General features: G+C 43.7%; 1 protein-coding gene across 1 annotated transcript; it reads right to left on the bottom strand.

Annotated features, from left to right (window-relative positions):
- Positions 1 to 3,625: 3,625 nt before the first annotated feature.
- ZC3HAV1L (ZC3HAV1 like) lies at positions 3,626 to 15,261 on the bottom strand. Its single transcript, XM_069588492.1, has 4 exons — positions 14,778 to 15,261; positions 13,491 to 13,626; positions 7,580 to 7,838; positions 3,626 to 5,945 (listed from the first exon to the last, which is right to left on the bottom strand). The coding sequence occupies exons 1-4, from the start codon at positions 15,140 to 15,142 to the stop codon at positions 5,809 to 5,811; spliced, it is 897 nt and encodes a 298-aa protein (XP_069444593.1). The 5' UTR covers positions 15,143 to 15,261; the 3' UTR covers positions 3,626 to 5,808.
- Between the last annotated feature and the right edge of the window lie 1,777 nt (positions 15,262 to 17,038).

Here is a 17,038-nt window from a genome sequence, read left to right on the forward strand (position 1 = left end):
AACCATGGAAACAATCAAAAGATCAGTGTTTGCCAAGTTGGGGAAGGGAGATGATAGGCAAAGTGCAGAGACTTTTTAAGGCAGTAAAAATATTCTGTATGGCCTCTGGCGGCTCAGACGGTAAAGAACTCGCCTGCAATGCAGGGGCCGCAGGAGAGGCAGGTTCAGTCCTTGGATCAGGAAGATCCCCTGGAGAAGAAAATGGCAACCCACTCCAGTATTCTTGCCTGGGAAATCCCACGGATGGAGCAGACTGGCAGGCTACAGTCCATGGGGTTACAGAGTCCTATACACTGAAGAGACTGAACACACATACTTTATTAATATAATGATGGATATAGGTTATTATACTTTTATCTAAACCTATAGAATATACAACACTAAGAGTGAACCCTAAGGTAAACTAGGGACCTTAGATGATAATGATGTGTAAAAGTAAATTCTGTTGTTGTTCAAAGTTGTGTTCAACTCTTTGCGACCCCAAGGACTGTAGACTGACAGGTTCCTCTGTCCACGTGGTTTTCCAGGCAAGAATACTAGAATGGGTTGCCATTTCCTTCTCCAGAAAGTAGGTACATTCTTGCTAAAAAAATATACTATTCTGGTAAGTGATGTTCATAATGGGAGACGCTATGCATGTATGGGAGCAGAGGGTATATGAGAAATCTCTACCTTCCTCTCATAAATCTAAAACTACTCTAAAAGAAATCGTATACTAAAATATAATAATAAATGCCCAACCATAGAACTATGATTAAATAAATGATACCTTAAAATATAATGCAGCTATCAAATATGAGTGCTTTCAATTGTGTGGGGGAATGCTGACAAAATAATATCAATCCAGAAGTGCATAATATGAAGTTGCACTTATGGTATACCCTCAATGTTTAAGAATATGTGCATAAGGGACTTCCCTGGTGGTCCAATGGTTAAGAATCCACCTTCCAAAGCAGGGGATGCAGGTTCAATCCCCGATCAAGGAACTAAGATCCCACATGCTGCAGGGCAACTAAGGCTGCAAGCTGCAACTACTGAGACCACGTGCCACAACTAAGACCTGAGGCAGTCAAACAAACAAATACTTTAAAAAATGTTTATGAAAAAAGATTGAAAAAAATCCTAAATTATTAACAGTGATTGTCTCTACACAGTTGTATTATGGGTGCGTATGACTTCTCTCTTACGACTTAATTCCTGTACTCTCCAAAATGTCTACAATGATATATTTTCTCCCCAAAAAATCTTTGGGAAAAATATTCCTAAATAATAATACAGTAATTCAATGATACAGTAATCCATTATTTTAAAGTTAATAATGAATGTGAGGGGATGGATGTGCTAACCAGCTTTATCGTGGTAAACAGTTTGAAATATATGCATGTATACAGATGATCAGATCATCTTGTACATCTTAAACTGACACAATGTTATATGTCAGTTACATCTCAATAAAGCCAGACAAAAATTTTAATAAAAATTATAATAACATTACACATCAATTTACAAAAGGTCAAAACAGTACCTAGAATATTTTTTTCAGAATATAGCAATAAAAGGAACTTACTACACACACATAATATGTAAATGAGCTTTATTTATGAATGTTTAGAAGTGTATACTTGAAAATTACCAAATAAGATAAAAAAATACATTAAAAGAATATATACCATTATCAAGTGGAGCTTACTCAAGAATTTAAAGATGCCTTAATATCATGAAAACCATTAATATAATAATATTAGGTGATTTAAATGATTAAAATTACGATTCTATCAAAAGATAACAATGCCTACCAAAAGCTTTCAATAAACAAGAATAAAAGATGCTATTTCACTTATTATAATAGAGCATATTTATTTAAAGCCAAGAATTAACTTCATATTTAATGAATATCCAAAATATGTTATTACAATTTTATTTAACCAGAGATATAACAGAAATATATAAGAAAAGATAAATACAAACCATCTAATACTGATAGGATGAAGACAATTCATCTAAAGACAAATTATTTTGAAAATCAATAGCATTCTAATGATAGAGTCCCATACAGAGTAGCAATACTGACATATTTAGCCAGGACAGAATTTATGCAATAACGTATATTTGAAATCTAGACAAAAACATGAACAAATTATATAGAAAGAAATCAAGAAATATGTCAATAATGTAGACTTATTCCTTGATGGAAGGAATTAGCATCATAAACATAGGTCATAAAGAGGTCATTTTAGACCTAGACAATTCAAATTGAAGTATCAAAAGGGTGTTTACTTTATATGGCATTCCTTATGGGAAAAATATTTTCTAATATTAAAAATATGTGAGGAGAAAGAGAATCAATGAAGAACAATATGATACTGACTCAATAGATGAAAATGAAGAGTTTAATTCATTATATGGCAAAAAATATTTAACCACCAAGTGTATAATTTTGCAAGAAGAATAAATAATGTCTTTGCTCAAAGCCAGGGAATAAAAACACAAAGCATTGCAATGTAATGTAGTAAGTGCTAGAGCTTTGAGAACTTGAGGAGAACTGCCTGTCTTGGGGTCAGGAAAGGCTAACCTGGAACCTTAAAGAACTTAATTTTGCCAGGTTTTGAGGCAGGAGGAAGGAAAGAGCGTTACTTAGAAGAAGCATCACTTACAAACAGAATCACAAGATAAAATGGCACATTCCAAAAACTGCAAGTAGGTCAATTCACAAAATATTGACCTGCATTTTAAAAACTAAAGTAAAAGCCAATATTTAAAAATCAGCAAACTGCTCATAAAAATTTCTGGATTTTTGGCTTCTTTTAAGAAACTGGACAATATGTCAAATTGGGTCCCGCATTCCCACGTGGAAGCAGGTGGCAGGTGCCCCTTTCAGATGGGGCAATCTGCCGCAGCACCTCCTCTCCCCTCCCATTCCTCTCACATGCATCTCACTGTGTCCATTTACCTTGACTTTTTAGTCCCTGTAGGGATTTGAGTTTTACGACTTCTACTCTCCATGATGGGGACCAATGAAGGTATGGCAATGCCATTAGCTTTGCATTTCAAAAGGTTAACCAGACAGCAAAGGGACAGAAGGGTGGTAAGGAGATCAATGCCCTCAGCAAAGGCCTCCTACATGAAAAATTACAAGGGCACTACCATCCTTGAAGTGCACATTACAATGGGGCTACCAACTCCTACCACAAAATTCTAACAAGACATGACTTGAAAACCACAGTTATCCATCTATAAAATGAATACAAGAAGTGATGAGGGCTTACATAAAGGCAGTAGGTTGGGGATGCAAAGAAAGGGGTAGAGAAGGGCAAAAATGTGAGAGATTTTTAAGGTGGAAAATTCTCCAACATGGGGTAACCAATCTGACACGGAATAAGGAGAAAAGCAGAGGACACTTTGCAGGGTTTTCACCTAAGTCATTTGGTGGGGACACTTCAAAATTAAGAACAAAATGAGGAACAAGTCTGAAGGAAAGTCAGTCATTCAATTTAGGGTATTTGGAGTTGAGGGAGCCTGTAGATGTGCAGCTTCATCTGATAAGCCCTGATGGATTGTCAAAGAAAACTCTAACCTGATTAACTCTCCAACAGCCGACTCATCAAGTTAAAATAAGAGAGACAGGTACGAGTACATAAAATGTTTATACAGAATGACTGCTAATGGAACAAAGATTAAAATGGAATATTATAGAATTGAATAAAATATTGCAACAAAGATTAGAGAGTCAATAACTTCATATATAAAGGCATAATTATAAGATATACAAAAATAAAATTTTAAAAAGAACACAATAATGTATGAATCAACCAAAGATGTAAAGAATATGCTTTTATATGCTACACTGTTTCCATTAAGGATTTCACATGGCTTACAAAAGAAATATAATAGTAAAATAATAAAATGCAAGTCATAATAAAATATGAAGATTTTTCTTACAAAGTTATCACCAGGAGCAATCATAACAAGGAAAAAAGAAACAAGATATGCAAAACCTAAGAGTTTTCAGAAATACTGTTGTTGGCAATCAAAGTGAAGGGATTAGCATTAAGTTGCACGGCTCTCATTGTCCATCAGAAGAAAACACAGCACTTTCTCACTTTAAAAAGGACATATTTACTCATCTCACTCAACGGAAAAGAAAAATTTTCATGATTAAAAATTTTCTAAATTAAATAAATTCAGCTGGATGAAAAGCTCACCAATTTGGCCTATTCCTCAAATGTTATGTTATTGCCAGACAGTTAAATTTTAAAAAAAAGAAAGAAAACAACTTTACACACCAATATTTGGGCTATTACTACAACAAACACAGGAAAGAAATTCACAAAGCTGATCTCTGTGGTACCTCTTGATGAAAACAAAGAACTAAACTGGGGTATAGCTCGACAGAGCCGGCTGGGTAGGCAGGGGCAGAGAGAAACGAGGAAGCAGGAAGTCAGTACAGAATGGGCGGGGTATTTAGATTTCTGGTGGTTCATCTTAATCACAGAAAGAATGGACACAACTTGGAGGAACTGCCTACAACGCGGGAGACCTGGGTTCGATCCCTGGGTTGGGAAGATCTCCTGGAGAAGGAAATGGCAACCCGCTCCAGTATTCTTGCCTGGAAAATCCCACAGACGGAGGAACCTGGTAGGCTACAGCCCATGGGGTCGCAAAGAGTTGGACACGACTGAGCGACTTAACCTTTACCTTCCTTCCCACTATAGGAATCTGAGCTTTGATAAAAGTTTAATAAGAAATGGAGAGTAGACAGAGTGAGGTAGAAATCTCTGGTGAGCACCCAAAAGTTAAATTCTCTGCGGAGTTGGCTGAGGGTGAATCCGCAAGGGCTGGATATCATATCATATACAGTCATCATCCTTTTATAAAAACTTTAAGGAACCTAATTCAAGGCCAACTCACATCAGCACAGAGGGCTCCAGCAATTCAAGGGCACGTGCAAACTGTACAAAGTAAAGACATATAGAAAGAAGACACACAGAAAAGGATTTACTGGCATACATATATAGACAATATATTTTTGACTCGTGCCCCCTGCAGTGGAAATGCAGAGTCCTAACCACTGGACCGCCAGGGAATTCCTGCATATATTTTTAAAGAAATGAAAATCAAGAGTATCGTTCAGCAACTATATAGGTGAAGCAAAAGCAAAGAATAACTTAAAAATTAATATTATGTGGATTTTAAGAAGAGCTGTATTCAAAATTTGTTGGAAGAATCAAAATATCCCAGAATAATGGAACTAGTGAAGCAAAGGATGATATATGAGTGTATCTGTGCATAAAAAATGATGATGCTTTATAAATGTGAACACATATGGAGAAATGCTATGGACTATTTAAAAAAAAGCAGTATAAAGTGTGTGTACTCTCTGAATACCACAAGGTAAACTCTGTATAGGGACGTATAGATAGGCACTTGGCTGGGTTCCAGAAGAGGTTAGCAGGAGTCTGTGTCTTTAAGAACTCTACCCAGCCAGCCTGGGAAGGCTCTCCAGAACTGCAGGATTTGCCCAGGACTGACTGAACTGAACTGACCTCATCTCCCTCCAGGTTTTACACTCTCTTAGCCTGTTTAACATCCAACCTCACCCCCAACCACTCAGCCCCAATTTCATCCTCCCAATCTGACATTTTCTCCTTTCCCATCTTCTTTTATTCTCACCACAACCTGTGAGGTAGATATTATTATGGCTATTATTAATAAACGATTAAGTGAATGAACAGTTACAAATCAAATCTCAACAGAAGCTTTGTTTTTAGCCCTTCCGATTGGACAATCTTCTTATCTTGCTGACGTCCCTTAAGGTTTGCCTGCACGTGGCTTCTTGGCTGAGGCAGCAGGGCCAGAGACCAGAGGTCGAGCCTCTGCAGCTCCAGCTACGTGTCCTCCTCGTTTCTCAAGGTCCTGGGAATGCTCAGCAGGAGAAGCTGAATTATCTAAAAAGAAGAAGAAAGAGACAAGGCTTCCTAAGATACTCCTTTATCACTCAAAATTTCGTTTTATGTTGGGAGCATCAGCCCAAGCTAGTCAGACCTCTGGTAAGACTCCCAGTGCTCTGGATTTAGAGAGTTCATGTCTTCCGGATTAAAAAAAATTACATACGTACTTATATACTCGACAGCAAGAAAAAAAGTCACAATTCATAGTTACGAGAGACCCATTACACAAGACCAGATGAAGACAGGGACAGGCCCTACTCATCAAATAGGTTGGGAGGTCCCTGCCACCATTTAGGGACCCACCAACACAGCCTCTGACACTGATACATACAGAGTCCTCCCTACCTTCAAGCCACCACTCATCAGGTCAGTCTCTACTATTCCAACACGAGGAACTTCCATGTTAAAGCTTAGAGGCTCTGATTTTGGATATCTGGTTTTTCCGTCAGCAATTCTTTCAAGCCTTACTACCCTCTGATTTTCAGCTATAAGCAAATCTCATGGAATAAATACCCTCACACTATAATTAAAAGAAGACCAAACCACACTTTGTTGTTGTTTAGTCACTAAGTTGTGTCCGACTCTTTTTCAACTTCATGAACTGAAGCCCGCCAGGCTCCTCTGTCCATGGGATTTCCCAGGCAAGAAGACTGGAGTGGGTTGCCATTTCCTTCTCCTGGGGATCTTCCCAACCCACGGATTGAACCCAAATCTCCTGCATTGGTAGGTGGATTCTTTACCGCTGAGCCGCCAGGGAAGCTCACACTTTATAGACCTTAAAAAAGGATAGACCATGCAGTAATATGGGATGATATTTATGATGCTGTATAACATGAGAACAAAAGGTACTAAACTGCCGCAGACTCTGACCACCACTGGACTGGTATTTTCTAGTAATAAGGCTGCAAGGGCCTGTAATTAAACGGTACCAATTATTGTGGATTAGGGTGAGTCATATGTGATTTTTGGTTCTACTCTCTATTTTCCAAATTCTTCTGTAATGTGCTTAAAATTTCCTAAAAATTTAAGAAAAAAATTTTATTTCAATTTAATAAAAGAAAGCCATCTCTACATTATCCTTATGTTTCCAGTATGGATAACTATATATTGTTTCTAGCCAACCTTCCTCCTCTTTTTTCCTGGTGGTTTAGTCGCTAAGGCATGTCTGACTCTTGCGACCCCACTGACTGTAGCCTGCCAGGCTCCTCTGTCCATGGGATTCTCCAGGCAAGAATACTGGAGCGGGTTGCCATTTCCTTCTCCAGGGGATCTTCCCGACCCAGAAATCGAACCCAGGTATCCTGCATTGCAGGTAGATTCTTTACTGACTGAGCTACGAGGGAAGCCCTCTTTTTTCCTAACAAAGAAGTTAGGCTGTTCTTCCCACTTCCTGATCTCCAACTTACTAAGAAGCTACACTGGCCAAACACTTGGGGGTAGTGCTGAAAATAAACTCGAACCCGACCCTCCCTCCTTTGGTTAGAAGCACAGTTCAATATCATAGAACACTGACTGATAAAGCCTCCCAAGGACCCAGCAGCCATCAACCTACAAAGTGCTTTTTCCTCAGACTCACTTCCAGCTCAGCACTGCACTGTGGACAGTGTTTTGTCCATCTCTGATAGTCTCACCTTTATTTTCTAGCATCTTGTGCAGCTTCATGTGCTTGTAGGTGGAAATGATCTGAAAATTAACGACACTTGAGATCTCCAGTTCTTGGTCCTGCAGCAGCTCCAGGGATGTAGCATGAATGAGTTGATGGGACCGCTTGCATTTCTGCAGCCTGCACTCTCCCCTGACAAAGGACTTGCACACGTGCAACTTGGTGCATTTATCCTTGAGGTTGCAGTAACCATAGAGGGCTTCACCTTTGTTGTAGAGCAAACAGACCTGGTACAGAAATGAAGCAACACTAAGGATGTTTGCGTTCACCGTATCTCAAGACAGTAAAGGACGGTATCTCTAAATGGCACCCTCAGATCATTGATGGCTGTTAAAGTCCCCAAGGGTGAAAGGCAGATGGGTATAAAATAGTTCCTCCACTCACATCTCTCCTGTGTGTACTCAGTGGCTCAGTCGTGTCTGACTCTTTGCCACCCCATGGACTACAGCCCACCAGGCTCCTCTGTCCAAGGAGTTTTTCAGGCTGGAACAGGTTGCCATTTCCTACCTGAAGGGATCTTCCCGACCCAGGTATTGAACCCACGTCTCTTGCACTGGCAGGCAGATTCTTTACCACTGAGCCACCTAGGAAGGCCCACATCTCTCCTAGCTGCAACTAACATTCAGCTGCCCCTCTCTGACCTTGACTCACAGTTGGCCTGCCCTCCTCTCCCAAAGCCGGTAGCCAATGAGTGCAGGTAGAAAAGGCTGGACCCTGCCTCAAAGCTAGAACCTCAAAGTTAGTAATATTTGCTCCCAAGCCTCTGTGTGAATCAAGTCAAGGCCATTCCATCTTGCTTGTAGCTCTCTCCTCCCACTATTTTACCTTACAGATTTTTCCCAAGGATCCCTTCTTCAATATATCACACGTACCTCAATCCCTATGTCAGCCTCTGCCTCCAGGGAAACCAATCTGGACAGGCAGCGTGATCAGATAATTTATTATCCAGACAAGGGCATTTAAAAAGGAGCACTGTTAATATTTGCATTGGGACCAGACATTGTGTACCTCCTGACAAGATGCAATAGGAAATATGACCTTTTAGCAGGAAAGTCTGACAAGGCTGGAAACCCCTCAGTCCCAGGCAAATGGGGACCATTAGTCACCCTAACAATATACCACATGTACAAAAAATTCTTGCTACATAATTCAAGCCTAAATCCAATCAAAGCTCCAGATCAATCAGTTTACAGTAAATTCAGGAACATGTTACATGATACTAGAGGAACACATTAGTCAAACCTAAAATGTGGGCAATTCTATTGGACACAAATGACCAGATGACCAGGGACTGATACCACAAATGACATCAAAGAACAAGGGGGTGGTTGTCCAAGGACAGAGAGGTGGACAATGGGTGAAACAGCAGAAGGGAATTGAGAGGTACAAGCTTCCCGTCTTGAAGGAAGTCACACAAATATAATATACAGCATAAAAATATGGTCAATACTGTATGGAATGATGCCATCCAACACATCATTGATTCACTGGATATGCATGAACTTGGGCAAACTTGGGGTCACAAAGAGTCAGATACAACTTGGCGACTGAACAACAACAAAAATTGTATGGAGACAGACGGTTGTTAGACTTATTTGGTGATCATTTCATAATGTATTTAAACATTATGCATGTGAAACTAACATACTACTTACTGTACATCAATTATATCTCAATCAATAAATTTTTTAAATGGCTTCCTACCTGCAATTGTGATGCCAATTTTCTGAAATGAACACACAATTTTAGTGCAATTCCTACTTCCCCCAAAGAATTCCTATAAACCAGTTTTAGGAATTTAAATGACTGTAAAAACGTATCTAAAAAAGGAAACAAGTGAGAATCGATTAAAGGGAAAACGTTTGAAAAAGACTTAAGGGCATAGAGACTCATAACATCATATCTTAAAATATAATATACTTTCATTAAACAGTATAATACTGGTTCCAGAATGTACAGGAGATCAAAGAAAATAGATCCCAAATCTAGCCCCCATATCAGAATACTCTATTCCTTCAAGATATGTTAAAGTTGAGCAATAGACCCGTAAGGGCTTAATACTCTCTTGTAGAAGACTTACCAAACTTTCTGATTTTGTGAGTTTTTTACATTTTTATTTGAATGCTTTTATTTTTTAAAAAAATGATTCTGGTTTCCTATTTCTTCTTGAATCAATATTGACATGCAATATTTTTCTAGAGATTTGCCCATTTCATGAAAGTTTTCAAATGTATCAGCAAAGTATATTTTCATATTTCCAATGTGTGTGTTTTCCAACACCACCAAGCAATTCTCAGCGGACACTGACCAGGTATCCCACAAATTTAACTCAAGTCTGACGTGATCTCCAGGAGACAGACTTGGAGTGGCGTCAGATCACACAGGTTAAGGGCTAGGGCTTGGTCCCACAAGCCCAGGACTTTCCTGGTAGCTCAGTTGGTAAAAAAAAAAATCTGCCTGCAGTGCAGGAGACCCGGGTTCGATCCCTGGATTGGAAAGATCCTCTGGAGAAGGAATAGCAGGCCACTCCAGTATTGTTGCTTGGAAAATCCCATGGACAGAGGAGCCTAGCAGGCTACAGTCCATCGGATCACAAGGACACGACTTATCGACCCAATCACCACTCACAAGCCTGCCCTCACTTCAGATACAAATCATAAGTCCAGGTTGACACCTGTGCTTCTGATCTTTTAGCTACAGATTAGAAGTTCCCACAACCCCTTCCCTGTGTTCAATTAATTTGCTAGAAAGGCTCACATAACTCAAAGACACATTTTACTTGCTAAATTTCCAGTTTATTATCCCTGTGGACTGCAGCCTACCAGGCTCCTCTGTCCATGGGATTTCCCAAGCAAAAATACTGGAGTGAATCGCCGTTTCCTTCTCCAGGGGATCTTCCTGACCCAAAGATCGAACTGGCATCTCCTAGACCTCCTCCTGCACTGGCAGGCCAGTTCTTTACCACTAACACCACCAGGGAAGCATCAACGGATGTAACTCAGGAACAGCTGGATGGGAGAGACACAAAGGGCATGGGGGAAGGGTACAGTTTCCAGACTCTATGGCCACCACTCTCCCAGGACCTCTACGTGTTCACCAGCCTGAAAGCTCTCTAAAGCCCATCCTTTTGGGGTTTTACCGAGGCTTCCTTGATTAAATCACTGGCCACTGTTAACTGAACTCAACCTCGAGGCCCGCTACCCTCCCAGGACTGGGGGTGGGACTGAAAGTTCCAACCTTCTAATCATGTAATTGGTTCTTAGGGAAACCAGCCCCCATGTCACCTAGGAACTTTTCAAAAGTCATCACATGAACATAACAAAAGTAATGTTTTATTGCTCTCAACATTCAGGAAATTTCAAAAGTTTTAGGAACTCTGTGCCAGAGACAGATATGAAAAGCAAATATATATTTCTTATTATAAATCATAATATCACAATATTTGGGCTTCCCAGGCGGCACTAGTGGTAAAGAACCTGCCTGCCAATACAGGAGAAGTAAGAGATGCAGGCTCCATCCCTGGGTCAGGAAGATACCCTGGAAGAGGGCATGGCAACACACTTCAGTACTCCTGCCTGGAGAATCCCATGGACAGAGGAGCCTAGTGGTCCATAGTCCATAGGGTCGTACAGAGTCAGACACGACTGAAGCAACTTAGCATGTCCATACACACTGCGATACGTGGCCCCACTGTTTTTTTTGGGGGGGGCGCCACATGGCATGCAGGATCTTAGTTCCCCTATTCCATTCAGGGATGGAACTTGCACCCCTTGCAATGGAGGTGCAGGGTCCTAACCACTGAACCACTGGGGAAGTCCCACCCCTTATGATGTTTTACAAATACTGGACCTGCACTGTGTACTGAATCTTTGGCAGAGAGGTAAAAAGGGATCATCAGGTATTTTCACACATGAGACGCGAGGTACCATTTCTGCCTCACCCACCTGCTTGTCCATGGTCCCTGCTGGCTAAGTGGCCGTGTTTTGCGCCACATGACTGTGCTATGTGCTAAGTCGCCTCAGTCGTGTCCAACTCTTTGCGACCCCATGGACTGTAGCCCACCAGGCTCCTCTGTCCATGAGATTCTCCAGGCAAGGATACTGGAGTGGGTTGCCATGCCCTCCTCCAGAGGATCTTCCCTACCCAGGGATCGAACCAGTGTCTCATTATGTCTCCTGCATTGGCAGGCAGGTTCTTTACCACTAGCGCCACCTGGGAAGCCCCCACGACACACACCACCAGCTTCAGATGATCAGCCTGAAGGCAGGCTCCTGTCATAAATGCAGCCAACCCCTCAGCCGCTCACAGAACACTGACATACAGTAATACGACAAGATGAGGCTGGACTCAGGACACTCAGGGAGAAGCCATAAAGAAAAAAATTCAGTACGTTTAACAATATAAAAACGCTAAGTTTCTATTAGTCAAAAAAAAAAAAAATCCATAAACACTAAAGGTAAATAGAACTGGCACTGTCCTGTAGGTGCCGCACCCTCCTCTCCCTTCCTGCCAAGCACCTGCTCCAGCTGCTGCTGGGACTGCATCAGGCAACATGGCTGGAATGAATCTGGCTCGTGACATACCAAACCTGGCTTCAGAACCTGAAATCAGAAAACACATGGACACCGAGCAGAAGCCTGTCAGCCCCTAAGGCTGACTCCAGACTTCTGAGTATAGACTGCTTGCTGCCTGGAGGGCAGCCTCTACCAGCTACCAATTTCTGAGCTCTACCCATTTTTGAGCTACCAAAGATTCTAGCTCAAACCTCCCGCCTTCTGAATTTCTTCCCTGTAGACCCTGAAATTCCTCTGAGTTAAAGGGGGATCACAATCATGAGCTACTCTGTTTTCCTAACATCCTCCCTTCTTCCCATCCCCTTTCTGGCAAGGTGTGTGTGTGTGTGATAAGTCGTTTCGGTCACGTCTGACTCTTTGCAACCCTATGGACTATAGCCCATCGGGCTCCTCTGTCCATGGGATTCTCCAGGCAAGGGTACTGGAGTGGGTTGCCATGCCCTCCTCCAGGGGGTCTTCCTGACCCAGGGATGGACCCTGTGTCTCCTTATGTCTCCTGAAGTGGCAAGCAGGTTCTTTACCACTAGTGTCACCAACATAGAAAGTGTCTATGACAGAATCATTGTGCTAGATTAGAAAACTCTACTTTTAATTGGAGACCTCTTATAATATCTTCTTTGGTGATTCCAACTCTTTTGTTTGAAAAATTCTTTGTGTATAGCTAAACAGATACAAGTGTGCTAATTTTGCCATTATAGCAGTTATAATGAGTACTTTTTAAGCATTTGAAACTATATTATGGAGTTGCAAAGCAATTAAAATTAATATCTAAAATCCCCCAAAATAAATGGGGGTGAATACTTGTAACAAATGTGACCCAAAAAGGGATTTGTAGTTAAAGATATCTTATGAATTAACAGAAAAAGATAAATGCCTAGATAGAAAAACCAGCAAAAGTATAAACAGGTAATTTAGAAAACCGAGGCTTCATAATCAGACAAAACTAAACTCAAATCTGCCATTTACTGTGACCTTGGGCAAGTTATTTAATCAAACCTCAGTTGCCTCACCTATAAAATGGGGACAGGCATACTTCACTCATTAGTTACTAACAGCTTAAGATAATTGAACTATCAATACTTAGCATTTAGTAAGAACTAAAAAAAAAAAAATTCCATAAACCATTATTATTATTTCTGTCCCATACAGGTCCATCACTCCTTGTATGTCAAAGTGTATCAAAGCCCAACAAAACCAGAGTCCAGGAAGGTGACCACTGTACCACACTTGCCCCCTTCCCCTCAGGCTGTCCTGGGCAAGCAAACATTTGATGTTCTTCCCCAACTTTTTTGCTTGGTGACTCACCTCTGGTAGAAGGCAGGGGTCATTCTGTAAAAGCAGGACCCGAAGCTGGGCCTCGTTGAGACCAAACAGTCCCTGTTTTTTCAGAACCTGGATGTTGACAGGCGTGTGGATATCATGAGAAAGGGTGCAGGTGGACCTAGAACCACAAAGGTCTGGATCAGAGGCCCAGATGAGGATGGAACCAGATCGCCAAATCCCTATCCTAGGGTGGCTTTCAACCACAGTCTGGCGTGTATCCTGTGTGTTAGTCGCTCAGTCGTGTCCAACTCTTTGCGACGCTATGGATTGTAGCCCGTTGCCATTGCCTTCTCCAGGGGATCTTCCTGACCCTGGGATCGAATCCCCGTCTCCCGCATTGCAGGCAGATTCTGCATAGCAGGCAGATTCTTTACGGTCCAAGCCACCAGGGAAACCCTGGACCCCCTTACGGTCTAGTAAGTTCTGATAATAAGAAAGCTGGGATAAAGTAACTCCCCTCCCAAAGCCATTTCACGCTGAACAAAGACACTTTATGGCCAAGGGGACCCTCTCCCCCAGTCACCTGCTTTGACGGAGGGTCCCAGCCGGTGGGGTCGGCAGACGTCTGCACTGGCCTTCTCCATCCCAAACGGCTGCCCAGCCCACCATCCCCCAACCTTAAAAAGAATGCATGCCTCCTCCCCCACCCACTTCGGGGCGCTCGAGTCGACCAAGGAAGAATGGAGTCAGGAGGCAGACTCAAACGACCTCCCACAAATCACCCTACCCAACGTTTCCCGGCGGGGGTCGACCTAGATTGCGCGTTCTAAACCCACAGAGCACAGACCCTCTTCTGCTAAAACTGTGTTTAAGTGGGAAGAGCCGACCTCTTCGACAAAGGATCCGTGAATTCCACGGGGTCCGTAAATGGCTGCAAAAAGGCCCCTGGAGGAAAGGAACTCAAAAGTCCTGATTTATCCCGGCCCTGTTGTGGAGAACTGGGGGCGGGGAGGGGGAAGAAGCTGCAAATTTGGGGCGGGGGGAGGCGGAGAGAGGTGGTTGAGAAACCCAAATTGAGACGATCTCCCGTCTCGTTCCGCAGCTGGGAGCGCGGGGGAGGCCTCCGCCCGAAGGACGCGGAGGGGCACCTTCCGCGGGCTTCCCTTCGGCCCTTCCAGAAGAGGTCGTCCGACCCGGATCGACGACCCCTGTTCTCCTTTCCTTCTGGGTCCCGCTCCCTGCTGGACGCGTCAGGCCCGCGGCCCCCGCGCGGAGTCCTTCGCGTCCCGCCCGCCGCCCCGCCCCGCCCTGCCCGGCCCGCAGCCTCACCAGCAGTCGCGGTTCGGGCACTTGCCCTGCATGTGGCGGCGGCAGAGGTGCAGCTGGTCGCAGTCCTGGCACTCGCCGCGCTGGTAGCGGGCGCAGAGGCGCGCGGAGGACACGGCCACCACCCGCCAGGCCGCCGGGCCGCCGCCGCCGCCCGCGCCGGCCGCCACCTCGGCCTCGGCGTCCCACGGGCCCTCGCGCACCTCCACCTCCTGCAGCAGGAAGCGGTCGGGCCCGGCCTGGCGCAGCACGTCCCGCAGCCGGGCCTCGGAGAGCTCCACGTGGCCGCGCAGGTCCTGCAGGAACATGCGGCCGCCGTGGGCGCACAGCACTTTGGTGAGGAAGGAACACACGGTGGGCTCCGCCATGGTCGCGGCCCGGCTCCCTGTGCGGAAATCCGAGGCGGGCAGACTCCTCCCAGTCACGTCCACGACTTCAAACCCGGTTCCCGGGAAGGGCCTGGGAAAGGGCGGGCGAGGGGCGGCCGTGCGAGAGAACAGGCCTGGGGCCCTGGGCCATCAGGGGCTCAGATCAGGCGAGGACAATCCTGATCCGGCGCCTGCTGTGGGTCAGGCACCCTTCAAGGTTAAGTCCTCACTTCGAGGGACTTGTATAGTCGGAGGGAATTGGGAGATACTAGTAAGGGCTGCCTGGTAGGCTGCAGTCCATGGGGTCGCTAATCAGACGTGACTGAGCGACTTCACTTTCTCTTTTCACCTTCATGCATTGGAGAAGGAAATGGCAACCCACTCCAGTGTTCTTGCCTGGAGAATCCCAGGGAGGGGGGAGCCTGGTGGGCTGCCGTCTATGGGGTCGCACAGAGTCGGACACGACTGAAGCGACTTAGGAGCAGCAGCAGTAAGGGCTGCAAAAAAAATGGAACAGGTAATGTGGTAGAAGGTGAATAGCTGGGCGGCCTTAGGGCGATCTCAGAACTTAGCCACTAGCCACAGGTGGCTTTTGGGTGCTTGAAATGTGACCGGTTTGCAGTGGGATGTGTGAAATATACATACACTGGACTTGGAAGCTTTAGAATGCAGAAACTGTAAAATTTTATATTAACGATGTTAAATTGATAATATTTAAATAAAATGTTATAATTTCATCTGTTTCTTTCACTTCTAAGGCAGCTATGAGAAAATGTAAAATTACACACGAAGCTCACTTAATGTTTCTGTTAGACAGCACTGGTTTAGACCTGTAGGTTTGTTAAATGTTGGTGGCTTACTCCTCTCTGTCTCTTTGTAACCCCATGGACTGTAGCCCGCCAGGAATACAGTCTGTTCATGGAATTCTCCAGGCAAGAATGCTGGAGTGGGTTGCCATTCCCTTCTGTAGGGGATCTTCCCCACCAGGGATTGAACTCAGGTCTCCTGCATTATAGGCAGATTCTATACCGTCTGAGCCACCAGGAAATGTTTGTTAAAGAGCTTTTTGCCCAAGGCCATGCTGATTTAATGAGCATTTTTTTGAGCCAACTCTTAATGCAGCCATGGAGTACTGAGATGGATAAAACATGATTGAGGAACTCACCTGATTGAGTTGCTGTCTTGCAAGGTAGTTGTGAAGATTAAATAAGTTAATGGCACGTGAAGAAGCTAAAGAGAAAGTCCACTGGCTAGATGCTCAAAGATCTTTTCTGCCATGTTAAGAAAGTTGGACTTTCAGGAGACTTTGGGAAGCAACTGAAAGAATCTCAGCTGGGGAGTGATCCCTCTGGCTAGAATGCTCCTCGGCATCATCATCGCCTCGCATTCTAGAATTACTAGTCTTCTTGTCATTCAAAACTGAGCTTAAATGTCTTCTCTTTGGTAAGGCCTTTCCTAACTTCCACTCTAAAGTAGCACCCTGGTCTCTGGTGGAACTTATCACTCATGTTTTTCTTCTTATTTATATATTTGTAGAACTCAAGCTTGTGAGAGCAGGAATTTTGTGTTCCTTGCTGTATCCCCAGCACTTAAAAACAGTGCCTGGCTAGGGGCTTCCCTCGTGGCTCAGTGGTAAAGAATCCACCTGCCAGTGCTGGGGACACAGGTTCTCTCCGTGGTCCAGGAAGATCCCATGTGCCAAGAAGCAACTAAGCCATGCGCCACAACTACTGAGCCCACATGTGGCAACTACTGAAACCCATGCACCTAGAGCTTGTGCTCCAAAACAAGAGAAACCACTCCAATGAGAAGTCTGCACACTGCAACTAAGGCCTTCACGCAGCAATGAAGACCCAGCACAGCCAAAAATAAATAAATAAATCAATCTTAAACAAA

This window comes from Ovis canadensis, chromosome 4, assembly GCF_042477335.2.
Source record: "Ovis canadensis isolate MfBH-ARS-UI-01 breed Bighorn chromosome 4, ARS-UI_OviCan_v2, whole genome shotgun sequence".
NCBI lineage: Eukaryota > Metazoa > Chordata > Mammalia > Artiodactyla > Bovidae > Ovis > Ovis canadensis.